The sequence below is a fragment of the Periplaneta americana genome, chromosome 5, assembly GCF_040183065.1.
Source record: "Periplaneta americana isolate PAMFEO1 chromosome 5, P.americana_PAMFEO1_priV1, whole genome shotgun sequence".
Taxonomy (NCBI): Eukaryota; Metazoa; Arthropoda; class Insecta; order Blattodea; family Blattidae; genus Periplaneta; species Periplaneta americana.
In genome coordinates, this window is record NC_091121.1 from 32,744,599 (window position 1) to 32,759,714 (window position 15,116).

At 34.8% G+C, this 15,116-nt stretch overlaps 1 protein-coding gene across 1 annotated transcript in view; it reads left to right on the top strand.

Moving 5' to 3' along the window:
* Nucleotides 1-458: 458 nt before the first annotated feature.
* Nucleotides 459-15,116, top strand: part of side-IV (sidestep IV) — a 620,396-nt gene continuing 605,738 nt past the window's right edge. The window contains exons 1-2 of the mRNA XM_069827023.1: nt 459-477; nt 3,248-3,380. Coding sequence (XP_069683124.1) covers nt 459-477; nt 3,248-3,380 — 152 coding nt within the window. The remainder of the gene's footprint in view (nt 478-3,247; nt 3,381-15,116) is intronic.

Genomic DNA, 15,116 nt, shown 5'->3' on the forward strand with positions numbered 1-15,116 from the left:
CAGTAGATTAAATTTCGAGTATTAAAATATAATGTTAAAAGTCAAAGAACAATAATAATGAAATATTAAAGACTAGCAATGATATTAATAAATATTGTTTAGTTTAGTTTATTTTTTTTATTGAATGTAACAGGATTAAGGCCATAAGGCTTTCTCTTCCATTGTACCAGATAGCACACACAAATAGAAAAAATACAAGCACTGACAAAAATAATACAAATTAAATTAAAGCCCTACTAGTGGCTTGTGCAGCAAGTGCTGCAAGCTAAGTTCATTAGACGTGCAAATAAAATTTTTTCAGATTTATTTTCAATGAATAATACCAGATATTTTGAAAGTTATTTGCTTCCATAATAATGAAACATACTCTCTCTGAAAGGTTTTTTTTATGCCAAATACTTTTTCTTGAACCTATCCACCTTCAGTTTGTGAGTTTGAACGCGAAAACGCAAGTAACAATGTCAGGACGATCAGTGGGTAAACCAATAGCGATTTCAGGCCATTGTGGATTGTAGGTGAAAGCTAAAAAAAGTCAAGTTTGCTATGCTTTCGAACAACAGACATAGCATCTTGGTATAGCTGTTGCATGTAGAGCTTGAAATGTAAAGTGTAAAATCATTTTATCCTGCTAAGAGATCTTGCTGGGATGACCGGGAGACTACAAAATTTTGTAAGTCTCTTATTTTATCGGTATTACTTACTGATAAAATAAGTAATACCTTTTGGTCTTTCCTTAGGAACTGTAATTTTTGCGCTCTCTCGAGCCAATGCTGAAGAGAATTACGCATATAAATATCTACACCACAACGCCATTAACTACTGCGTGTCCAGTTCAAAGTGTGTCATGGCTCGCTGTATGTCGTCATGTGGCTAGTCGTTGAGCCTAGAGAATTCAATCTTCCTACACTTCCGCAGAGGCGTATTACCTAAATGCGAGAGAAGTTGCCTAGCAAGTACGGCGTTCATTCTGAAGTACGCAGAGTCCGTGGATACCCACGGACACTGGAAGTACGTACCGATACATGCGGTAACGCCGGTAGTGGCAGGAATGTGAAGTGTTTGGAAACACGTACTGAGATGAGTTTTTTTTATTACTGTCGGGATATGGCGAGAGGGTTAAGACGATTACTTACGTATTTGTTGACATTAACTTCGACGGTCAACATGGACACGGAGCATTTTATTTGTGTTGTGGAATGTTGCGGTATGCAACGGATGATAACAAATACCCTGCGTACGACTTGCCCGCGCAAAACACAGTTCGAAAGAGGTTATGGTAGCACACAGACCGTACAGACCGCCATATGTTGCTACGACGTTCAAGTTATGCCATACACGTTCTCAAGTTTAGATTGAACGCCTTGATTAATAGGCAACTTCTCTGACATATAAGCTGAAACTCGCTTCAAATCTCTGACTCACAACAGTGACGTTATCACACACTTTGAAATGAACACCCAGTATATTAAAAAGACCCAACCCCACTTCATTAATAACTATAAAAATATTTGATTTTTAATAACAATATTATCATCTTACTCAAGTTTTCTAGTTATATACTGTATATAATAGCCGCCACTCAGTAAATTATAGAAATGAATATCTAATTTAAGATATTCTCTAAATCTACTTATATAACCCCAAAGTTTCACTTTCACATCATCAATATAGCATTAATATGTATAATTAATAAAAATAGTCGCATCACGGCATTAACTATAATAATATTTCAATTCTAATAGTAATAATGTCATCAAACGACCTCACGTTTTGTGGATTTTAATATACAAGACACAGCTGTACTCAGAAAATTACACAGACCTTTAAATTATTTTTAGTAATTCTTGAAGTTTTTAATAACCAATTGAATTTGAGCCCTAAATATGTCAGCAATCCTGCAGGTCATGGCCTTCGTGTTTATTGTTTATTGTAGTGTGTGTTTTGCTTTATTCTGAAATGCAAATAGTTCTCAAAAGTGACGAAAGATGGATTTTGGGAAATAGGAAAATTATGTAGGAAAACTAACCTTCACTGAAAGTTAGTATTTTTATGAAAATCCATGAATGCCAAGCTTCAAAATGACGAGTCATTCATTAAAATCCGTTCAGCCGTTTTACCATAATTTCCATTACCAGTTCAAATTATATATATTATAGATAGAGGGTCAGCAGGTTCAAAAAACACTATAGAGCACCTGTTATTATTTAGAAGAATAAAGAATTAAGTATTTACCGTAAACAACTCATTCTATACAATAAATGGCTCGAATTTACAGCCCTGCATATTCAGTATTCTGAATCTAAAAAATGTGTTGTGAATTCCATAGTTCCTGCGTACAGATTTTTTTTTAACTACAAAATTAAGTTTTTCTTATGGATTTATCACAACAGTAATTCTTACAAATCACGCCACTCTTGTAAATATTTCGAGACTGTAGATTAGAATCCATAATTAAACAGTAAAGAATCGAGTTACTAAAGTCGTATGATTTGTAACAATTGTTGTGAAAAGTGTGTAAGAATGATGTAATTTTAGTTAAAAATAGAAAAACAAAATCTGTACAAAGCAATTAAGAACGCATTTTAGCTTCACAACATATTAGTCAATTAAAGATATGATACTTCTGAATACTTCATTCTCTATTTGTAATATTCTTTTACCCTTAAAACTAAAGAAAAATGTATTTTACTAACAACTTCAAATTAGTGTAACTCTGAAAATATTGAGATTAGGACACATGTTTAACTTATATGGCTTTTTGCTCAGAATGTATTTGGAAATTAGCTCCGTAAGTGGCGGTAAATCCTCGTGAATCACCCTGTATATCAAAGAATATTTCACACATCTTGAATATTGTACTAAAGAGTTGATATAAGTGTAAAATTCAACCGCTTTTTTCTTCTACTTTTAGCAAATAATTTGTAACTATAGTGTATAAATTCGAAGTTTACTGCTGATACACAGGATTGTGTTTTGTTTGCTTATTCAATTATAATATTCCCCACACCTTTCTTCATGTCCGCGTACACCCAGTGACAATACACAGCTTTCCCTTTGTCGCGAAAAGCAAGGTTTGCACATAACTGTTATTTAACGTTTTCAAATAATGTCTGTAGTTCAAATTCGTTTTCTGTTACAGATCTTTCAAGTAAGAATCATCGGTTAACGTAATAACTCCCACGCTGTCAATACCAGCAGATCAATAAGAATCAAATTTCTTGAACGTGTTTTTTGTTTCTGCTTGCAGTTCCCATTGTGGACGTCCAGGGCGTGCTGGGCAGGAAGACGGTGATGCCATGTGACATCACTCCACGTGACCGAGATGATACGGTCTACATGGTGCTCTGGTTTAAGGAAGCCGACGGAGAGCCTCTTTACAGGTAAGAAAACGACTTCTAATCTCGTTCAGTTTACGATATACACCTTGTGGCACACACAGTAGAGCATCGATTGTCTTTTTTCTCTGCTGTAGCTGACAATGGAACGAATATCTGTGAAGTGCAGGTTATGTAGACCTTTAAACAAAGAAATTACGACCCACTTTCTTTGTGAAACCGCTTCTTCAGTATGTTTCTGTATCAAATGTTGAAATGTTTTACTATGGGTGTTCAAAAATTAAATACCGTTTCGGTTTTAATAGTAGAAACTTTTTTCTCTTGAAAAAGTTTTGTAGCTAAGAGATTCCGAATACATCATCATCATCATCATCATCATCATCATCATCATCATCATTATCATCATCATCATCATCATCATCATCATCATCAACTAGGAACGTCTGGATCTTCCTATGTCACGTTTTTCTTTTGGGTGATAGTACAATACTTGTTTTATTGGCCTTTCTTTAGTCATACGGGTAATGTAAGGGAATCACATTTATTTGTTCCGTAAAATACAAATCATTAAAATAACGGTGCCTTTTACACTTTGTTTGATGAACTTATTAAGGACTGGAACATTTTAAATTATTTTAGAACATCTGTCAACTCGTTTAATGAACTTACTTGCAAACTAGAAATTCATATATTGAAAATAGACACTAATAATAATAATAATAATAATAATAATAATAATAATAATAATAATAATAATAGTAATAATAATAATAATGGTTTATTTTAACTGGCACAGTTAAGGCCATTCGGCCTTCTCTTCCACTCAACCGGTATGATATAAAATTACTACAATGCTATGAATATAACATAATTAATACAATACAGTACAATTCAAAGCAATACATTACTACAATACAAGAAAATAAAATACATAATATATATAATACAATGACAATTCTTTTCATCTTCACAACACCAATAAAATAATTAGGCCTATGTAATAATAATAATAATAATAATAATAATAATGATAATAGTAATGATAGCCATACCTAAATTAAATATGAGGAGATGGATCCCTGCCAAACAAAGAATAGCTGCAGCTTGGGTAAGTAAGCTATTTTATTTTTGCAACTTTCATTTTTGAGAGATAATGATAATATAACAGAAAAATTAAAAGCAAGAGTGAAAATGTCATTCATTCATTCATTCATTCATTCATTCATTCATTCATTCATTGTGTTCTTCCCATGGGTAGATCTTTCACTGCAAACCCAACATTCTCCAGTCTTTCCTATTTTCTGCCTTCCTCTTAGTCTTAATGTCGTCTATCATCTGATATCTTCTCCTGCCCCGAACTCTTCTCCCGTTCACCATTCCTTCCAGTGCATACTTCAGAAGGCAGTTTCTTCTCAACCAGTGGTCCAGTCAATACCTTTTCCTCTTTCTGATCAGTTTCAACATCATTCTTTCTTCGCCCACTCTTTCCAACACAGTTTCGTTTCTTATCCTGTCTGTTCACTTCACACGCTCCATCCTTCTCCATATCCACGTTTCAAATGCTTCTATTCGATTCTCTTCATTTCGTCGTTTTATTTATTTATTTTAGTAGGTTATTTTACGACGCTTTATCAACAGCTTAGGTTATTTAGCGTCTGAATGAGATGAAGGTGATAATGCCGGTGAAATGAGTCCGGGGTCCAGCACCGAAAGTTACCAAGCATTTGCTCATACTGGGTTCAGAGAAAACCCCGGAAAAAACCTTAACCAGGGAACTTCCCCCAATCGGGAATCGAACCAGGGCCCCCTGATTTCGCGGCCAGACGCGCTAACCGTTACTCCATATGTGTGGACCACTTCGTCGTAATGTTCATATTTCTGCACCATACAATGATACACTCCACACAAAGCACTTCACTAGTCTCTTCCTTAGTTCTTTCTCCAGAGGTCCGCAGAAAACTTATGAAATTAAAATATGGATAAGCAAGATTAATCCGGTCCCTAGCATCAAATCCTACCTCCCTCAAATCCATGGGCGATTGAAGGATCTAACTTCCATGTTTTATAAATATACAGTGGAAAACGGGCGTAACCTGACTTACGCCGTTTTTAAATCCACCTCCTCAATTAAGGCTTCAATCACGATTAAAATAATATTTTGGAACTTTAATTTTTGAGAGATGATGATAATATAACAGAAAAATAAGCAAGAGTGAATTTTTCAATTATTTATTCATTAATTCATAGTGTTCTACCCATGGGCAGGTCTTTCACTGCAAAACCAACATTCTCCAATCTTTCCTATTTTCTGCCTTCCTCTTAGTCTCCGCATATGATCCATATTATATCTTAATGTCGTCTATCATCTCATATCTTCTTCTGCCCCAAAATCTTCTTCCGTTAACCATTCCTTCCAGTGCATCCTTCAGAAGGCAGTTTCTTCTCAACCAGTGACCACCCAGTCAATTTCTTTTCCTCTTTCTGATCAATTTCAGCATCATTATATTATAATGATGGTATACCAATTTTCAAATGCGATTAGAAAAGAAAATTGGAAAATTCGAAGAAAGTGAAAGAATTTTATAGCCTATGTACGAATGGATTTGAATTTTGCCCATACTCGATTTAACAGCTGGTAACGATTTTACATGGCTCTCACTTTGTGAATATGAACTGGTTAAAAGGCAAACACACTATACCTTGATAGAAATAATGTCTGATCAAAGATATGAGGCAAACTAAGATATCCTCCGAATCAGAATATTGCGTGATTCTCCTCTATTTAAGTTTGTCTTCATTTTATTCTCGCCGTGTTTGACTTGGGAGGGGCAATCCATTGAAATGCTTTAGGTTTAGATTCATCCCAGGTCTAACATACTATATCTTCAATGGGGTCTGATTTTTCTTTTTCTAAAAAGCAATCCTGTACTGCACACTATCTTCCAAGTCTATTGTACCGCGGAAATGATTGAAGAATAGGGTTGGATCCTCCCATCGCATGCAAACTTCCAAGCCTTAACATCTCTGTGGTCCGGACGGAGGGGTGCTTAGGGAAAGAGTCTCTTTATATTGAATTTGTGTGCGTTCTGAACAGGTAGAAGACGCCGTTTATGATTCAAAGAGCGATGAGACTTCGATTTCTTTTTTAAGATTTAACGTAACAAGGCCGAATAGAACTTTGTCATTTTGCGGGATGTAGTCCCCATTCTAGTGGAAAAGGAAGAAACCTTCAATCAAGCATTCCTCTCCTTTACCCTTCATTATTTACAGTCTATCTGTCTGGTTTTTCATCTCGTCTTGCAAATTTTAGTTGAATAAGCCCGGCAGCATACTGCATCGGACATTCTATCTCGGACAGGACGATTTTATCTCGGACCTCCTATGTGACGCTGATTATATGTACTGTAAAATGGGGTAAATCCGATCATATGGGATGAATCTGATCATTTTCACATTTTTCAATAATGATGAGTGTAGTTTAAGGGGAGAGGATGGTATTTTTTTTTAACTTTTTTTCCTAATTCGTGTAAAATATTATTTTTTTTGTATGTAGAGAGCTCATAGCTGTGACAACTCAACCAAATAAAAATATTTTGAATAAAAATTATTTGAGGGCCCAAATTTGAAAAAAAAAAACACACCCAATGCAGGATTGTACTAAAACCGATATATCTAAACCGTTTTTAAAGATAGATTGAAACTATTTTTGCAATGTATTTGCAAAAGCATGTTCTACAAACTGTCTGTAACAGAATTTTGATATTAGTCCCTACGTTTGTAAAATAAACAATTAAAATTTAATAACAATAATCTGATTTCCTTTCTTGCAAACAAACGGACGTATTTTTAAAATGAAATCAATTAACGAAATTCCGTTACAGAGAAAAGTTTCCTAATAGTCTAAAGAATGTGTGTTCTAAATTTCATGCGTGTATCTTTAATAGTTCAGAAATTATATAAATTTTTGTCTGGCAATGTAGCAAAAAAATGAAGTTACTGGAAACCGATGAAAGCGGGCGTGTGTTTTAAAAATCCATAGCGCAGGAAGTTTAAAAATGACGTCTCAACATCCGATAAGGGCACAAATACCCACAAAATGTCATGCAATGCATTCCACACATATCAAAGAGTATTTTAAAGAATTTTTTTTTTTTTTGAAAATTTAATTTACCAGAAACAACAATAAAAGTTGGCGAGTGATTTAAAAATCCACAACGCAGGAAGTTTAAAAATGGCGACTCAACATCCGATAAGGGCACAAACACCCACAAAATGCTATGCTATGCATTCCACACATATCACAGAGTATTTTAAAGAAAAAAATTTTGTTTTTAATTTACTCATTTTTCACCAAAAAAATACCATCCTCTTCCCTTAAGGTATGAATTATACATGTGATGTAGATTGTGTATTTGAGAGATTATGTACAGAATACATGTTAAGTGAATCAATGAGGAGACACTTTCAAACATTTCTAATACATAGGTCTATTGTAAGAGATTAAAAGTTGAACTGTATTAAAATTTGATGTATTTTATTGTATATTGTGATCGTAAACCGCCAATATCCATTGGCAGTTAGAATCCGATAGAATAGGGAAAATAAATATAGGATCGGATTTACCCCAACTTGTGAGGTGAAACCGATTAACATTTAACTTTCTCAACTTCATGCGTTTCTGTGTCCAGGATCGAAGCCTGGAAATAACACACCACATGTCTGCGCAAAGTGTAACAGATTTTTGTGAGGGCACTGTTCTGAAAGAGTCATGTATGTGTGTGCAAGATGTGATTATAATAATCAATAGACGATAGATACTGTACATTCAGAAAACACAAAATATAGCTTATATTTCCAAAATATTTAATGTAAAATTTAGTGAACATGTACAGGCACATCATTTTATTTTTACTACCATTTTTAGTATTAACCTGGCTATACCTTTCTATTAACGATTGAAACAGGAAACACCGTTTGCTACCCCTTCCACGACTGGAGTTCGATGATACTGGCGTAAAATACAAATCACTTTACTAGGTATAGGAGGGAAGAAAAGTAGTTCATCCATTTATGTAAACTAGGAAATATCGCAATTTTGAGTTTGATAATTTTCATTAGGTTTTTGTTTAATCAAAATACAGTACTGTATTAACACTTACTGTTTTTACACACGAATTCAGCCATCCATTCGGAAGTATTAATTATGCAGTGTACTGTATATTGTACTGTTACCGCACATTAGCGTACAATATAGAGAATGAAGTTAAATTGAAAAATAATCATAATATGGATATTTAAACACATTTTAGAAAAAGGTGGCCGTTCATTTCGATACAGGCTTCAGTACTTTTGTGCATATTATCGCACTATAGACTATTCTACCTAATTCCAATTACCAGTTTCGTCCTTCGTACGAGTAACTCATGTTGAAATAATTCTGTACCTACTCTATAAAAGAGTATCTTACGTACTGTAAATTCAATCTTCACTTCTGCCCGATCCGAAAAGATAAAATCACTCAGAAATGCTATCTACTGCCCGTTTAAGTGGTTTTGTTGCAGGGTTGTAGAAAGGGGGGGAAATCACGTGAAAATTAATTACTTAACGAGGCCCTTTTATTTAAGTTATTTTGAACAGTTGTATAATATTACGTACACGTCCAATTCCTAACAGAAATTAATGTTTTCAGAAAAGAGCTAAGATAGCCCAGCTACTAGACTTAACAGAGGGGCGAACAGAAGCAGGTGGGGGAAACCGGGATGCGACATAGGGAAACGGACGACAGTACCCGTACGAAAATATGATTCAATATTGAAAGCTCTTTCGTCACTGGAAAACGCGAACATATTTCTGAAACGTACTATACTCAGTAACTCAGTACTGCTTACGCGCCCTCGGCTCTATGTCGTGAAGGTTTGGAAGTTTACTAGTAGAAGGGGTGGGAGTGAAGTACATTCCAAAACTCAGGTACAACAAAAATTGAAGTAAAAATAAAATGATGTCTCTGTATAATTCATTGTACATGATGATAAGAATAGAAGTGTTTCTGAAAAATGATAGAATTAATAGGTCTGAGTAGTTATATAGGCCTATAGTTTACACAGTTAATAAAACAAATTTCTTCTTCTAAGCTTATTTGTTAGAAGAAGTCCACATCTGTGGAGTAACGGTTAGCGCGTCTGGCCGCGCGAAACCAGGTGCCCGGTTGGGACAAGTTACCTGGTTGAGGTTTTTTCCCGGTTTGAGGAAATGGTGGGTAACATTCGGTGCTGGACCCCGGACTCATTTCACTAGCATTATCACCTTCATAACCTAAGATTTTGATACAGCGCTGTAAAATAACCTACTTTAAAAAATTGTTAGGAGAGTAGTAGTATTAGTAGTATTTATTTATTTAACCTGGTAGAGATAAGGCCGTCAGGCCTTCTCTGCCCCTCTACCAGGAGATTCCAACTACAATATCAACAATAAAATTACAATTAGTATTAAATTTACAATTACAATTACAAATAATATTACAGTTAGTATTAAATTTACAATTACAATAAAATCAAAGTACGAAAAGATTACCTGAATAATTAAAGCTAGATAATTTATCATAGAGAAACAAAGAATATTTTATATTTACTGAATTACAAATTAAATCTAGAATAACAAAATTGTATAGCGATGAAATTACTGAATATTGAAATATTTTGTCATAGATTAAAGAAACTATTTACAAGTAATCAATTACTGACTAAGTGCCTAGTAAGTTTTCGTTTGAATTCAATTTTATTTCGACAGTCCCTGATGCTAGCAGGTAGCGAATTCCAGAGTCTTGGCAGGGCTATTGTGAAAGAAGATGAGTATGAGGAGGTGCGATGGGATGGTATTGTTAGTATTGTTTCATGACGAGAGCGTGTGTTCAGATTGTGGTGGGAAGAAAGGTAAGTGAAGCGAGACGACAGGTACGAAGGAATAGAAGAGTTCAAGATTTCGAAGAGAAAGAGAAGTGAATGTAAATTTCTTTTCTTATCTTATCTTATGTATACTTATGTATACTGGTCTCAAATTATGTTCTGAAATTAACTCTTAACTCTTTAATTACAGTCACTAAGTCTTTAGTAAAATATTTCAAATAATAGTTTCTAATGAGAGGAAAATTGACGATAAAACTTGCCGGTCAAAATGACCGGTGCTAGTAGTACTGGGTATTCCCTTTTCGCTGTAAGAAAAAAAAAACTAATGTAAACACAATCACGTGGCTGTCATACCTATGATTGGCTCCCATGGAATCACTCACACGACGCAGGAAATATAATTCCATATTTGGAAATCATAACCTTTTATTATTTGAAAATAAAAATTGAATTCTAGTTATTAAATACGACGAAACATATAACTTCACTCATATGTAAAACGCTATGTAAAAGAAAAAGCTACTTTTATATTTTGTTATTTACGTTATAAGCAGATGAATACTAAGAGTAATACCAAGATAATCTGTTCTTGTAATAATTATGCTGGCGCCACTTGACCTTGTTCTCGTAAGCATGTATTAGTAAGGCTTCTGCATACTCTATGTGTGTGGAACTAGAGTGGAAACCCTCTTAAAAGCGGAGAGAAAGAAATAGTGTTGAATGTATATAGTAAGTTCCAATTAATAAATTATAAAGAACAGTTTCCTAAGCAAACTATTGTATAGCAGTGAGGTTAGGTCTACTTTGGCGGGTAACGGGAAATGTTTAACATGAAACAGAATGTGCAGGAGTAGGTGGGATCACTTACTGGGAATCTCTGGCGCCAAACTGCGGCCAATCAAGCCTGACTTTAGTTACTTAAAATTGTTGACTGTAGGATTATTCTTACAACGAAAAGTTTGAAAGTCCTGTCTTCGTAGTGTCAAAGAAAGGGTGCTCCTGGCCAATAAAACTTCGCTGATTAATTAACCAAATTAACATGACATAAAAATAATAATTTTAATGGAAATTAAAAATTAACAGTACATGAGTACCTTAATATAGTATGAATATAAAATATTAAACATATTTTTATTTTATTTTATTGTGCTTCCTCAAATTAGAGGGTGTCATTAGACAAAGCATGCAAAACAATATAAATGATGAACGATAACAGAGCAAAAAAAAGTAAACAAGTACACAAACAAACAAACAATGGCAATTTACAGAATTAAAAAAGTTACAAGTAAAGAAGCAATGAAAGCTAATAAGAGAAAGAAAAAAAAAATAATGTTGCGTTAGTTTTTTCAGTACTCTGAATTAGAGTCCATATAGGTGGTTTCGTAAAATTTTGACTGACTCTCTAATTATGAGGAGAGCCAGTTCATTCAGAAACGATTTGTGCAGTCCTAGGGCTTTACAAAATTGAGAAGAGAAGTTAGGTATCGTTCTTGTTGCTCCAAACATCAATCCCGTAACACTGATATCGTGAAGTTGGTATTTACCTTTTTAATACGGGGTGGTTGGAACGTAGATTGCTCGTTTCTCCTCATGTACGTCTTCAGGCTGTCCTTTACACGTTTCAAACCTGATGGTGGGGTCGATTAGAAATAGAAATATTTTCGTGAGTAATTATTTACAAATTTTTTTACATATTATGCAATATATCGGGTTATAAATTTCCACATGCTCGTTTTAAGTAATTTAAACATGTACTTGAAAGGGGCTTAATCAAAATGCGGTCTGAAGCTTGATGTGTAAATATTACTGCAGTATACATCCATAAGTCTTGAAAGTACAGCTTTACTTCCGTAAATCAGCTTACGTTTAAATCATAATAAAGTGTTAATCAGTATGTAAACTTCCGCAAGGCGTGGAGGCTAGATGCTCAAAGTGACTAATGATTTTAAGGAGAAGTTCGCCTCTTTAAGAGCGAAGTGAAGAAAAACACGAAGTTCCGCCAAGTAGAGTACAGAGAGGGAAGGAGGAGCTCGAGTTTAATTAGCGGCAAGGTGATGTTAGAGGTAGCATTGGTCCGGCGAGATGAGTTAATCTTCGAGCGGTTCAGGTAACGTAAGATCAGATCTTAATGAAAGACTAGTGTTTAAAATTCATTAACCGGTAATGAAGAAATAACATAGATCGTCCATATACGTAGTTTCACTTCTATGAGAATGTCGAATGGTTTTCAGTGCTCTTACAGCTAGCCGTCAGATAAGATGTTAACATGTTCATACCCAAAAGAGAGCTAAGGATTTTAACCCTCCTGCTATCAAGGGGGCTAATAGGATTACCCCACTGATGATTTTTGTGTATTCTTTCCATTTTTGTCCATATTTATTTTTCAAATTCCTTGTATTTGTCTGTTATATACTGTCTACCAAAAAGTAATTGGGCACTGTTTTTGTCACTTTAGAACCTCGTGGTACCACCTCTTGTTGCTATAACAGCAGGCACCCTGTCAGGCATGCTCTCCACTAGTTTGTGTAGGATATCCACTGGAATGCGTCGACTTTCCTCTTGCAACATGGCACTCAGTTGGACAATGGAAGTTGGCCGCATCTCCCGAGACCTTAATCGCCGGTCCAATTCGCCCCAAAGGTGCTCAATGGGATTGAGGTCAGGACTCTGTGCAGGCCAGACCAACCGGTGAACATTATTGTCTGCATACCACTGCATAGTAGCCGCCGAAACATGGGGCCAACTTCCATTATCCAACAGAGTGCCATGTTGCAAGAGGAATAGCGACGCATTACAGTGGATATCCTACACAAACTAGTGGAGAGCATGCCTGACAGGGTGGCTGCTGTTATAGCAACAATAGGTGGTATCACGAGGTTCTAAAGAGGAAAAAACAGTGCCCAATTACTTTTTGGTAGATAGTGTATATCTAATAGCTTTTATCATCCAGTCTGCTGTCAAAAAATCTGAAAGTTAGAATTTATAAAACAGTTATATTACCGGTTGTTCTGTATGGTTGTGAAACTTGGACTCTCACTCTGAGAGAGGAACATAGGTTAAGGGTGTTTGAGAATAAGGTACTTAGGAAAATATTTGGGGCTAAGAGGGATGAAGTTACAGGAGAATGGAGAAAGTTACACAACGCAGAACTGCACGCATTGTATTCTTCACCTGACATAATTAGGAACATTAAATGCAGACGTTTGAGATGGGCAGGGCATGTAGCACGTATGGACGAATCCAGAAATGCATATAGAGTGTTAGTTGGGAGACCGGAGGGAAAAAGACCTTTGGGGAAGCCGAGACGTAGATGGGAAGATAATATTAAAATGGATTTGAGGGAGGTGGGATATGATGATAGAGACTGGATTAATCTTGCTCAGGATAGGGACCAATGGCGGGCTTATGTGAGGGCGGCAATGAACCTTCGGGTTCCTTAAAAGCCATTTGTAAGTAAGTAAGTAAGTGTATATCTAGTAGCATTTTAATATAAATATAACGTAAATAATTCATCTGCTTTAAGACGTAATTCCCTTTCTTCATGTGGGGTGTTCTTCTTACCCCACTTGGTATTCTGTGTCGTGAAAATTCCGGAATATTAAATTCAATCTGTAGCTTAAGTTTCTTCATTTATGAGTTTGTCTTGCTCCAAATTATTTTTTTCGTGTTATTTATGTCATTGTTCATATTGCTATTTATATTATCATGATCTTTGATTTCAATTTTTTTTTATTCCTGTGTGTTATGGTTATTCTACAAGCGATTTTGTTATAAATAATTATTAGCGGACAATTTATTTTCCAGATGATCATTGTAGCATATGTGGTGTTCGAATATTTAAATTTGAACAAAGAAATAAATTTTGTTTTATTGGATGTATATTTTTATTTATTTATTTGTAGAAAATTGTATACATTTTTTTTAATTATATTTTATTATAAACGAATCTTTCGATGATCATGGTTATACAGGGTGTCTCTAAATTAGACCGAAAAATTACGGAGCAGATACATAACTTTCGTGGAATTTGTTAAGGAACCCATGAGCTGCGACGCTTCGTTTCATTTCAAGAAGGCGGGAACGGATAATCACTTTTTTCAGTCCGAGAGGGGTGCATCATTACTACTGTACTATCACCCGGTTTGTTTACGTCCAGAGCCGAGTATCATTTGGTATTGATTACAGCACGTTTGTTTACTTCCATTGGTACGACCTCTTGTTATCCGTGTTATTCGTATACATAGTTTAGTATTTGTACTGCACTCATTCTGTTGTAATGTTCAGTAGAGTTCAATGCACTGCTGATTTCGTTTTTCTGTAGCTACGCATTTTTTCTTTCTTTGGATTAACACACAGAATCATGTGACACAGAATCGCTTGTTATTTGCACATACCTACTTACTTTATCTCGTCCTCTAAATCTTCTTGCACTGAAACGAAGCGTCGCAGCCCATGGGTTCCTTAACAAAATATGCTTCCACGAAGGTTATCTTTCTGCTCCTTAATTTTGTCGGTCTAATTTAGAGACACCCTGTATAACCATGATCATCGAAAGATTTATTTATAATAAAATATAATTGTAAAAAATCTATAACATTTTCTACAAATAAATAGATAAAAATATGAATCCAATAAAAAATTATTTCTTTGTTCAAATTAAAATATTCGAACACCACATATGCTACAATGATCATCTGGAAAAAAATTGTCCATTAATAATTGTTTATAACAGAACCGCTTATAGAATACCTATAACACACAGGAATATTTTACTACTTAATTAACTTATTATTATTCTCAGAACATGAATTTTACCAGCAATCGAAAAGTATTGGGAATAAATTTGAATAAGGAAAAAAAAAAAAAAAGTTTCCTTCAC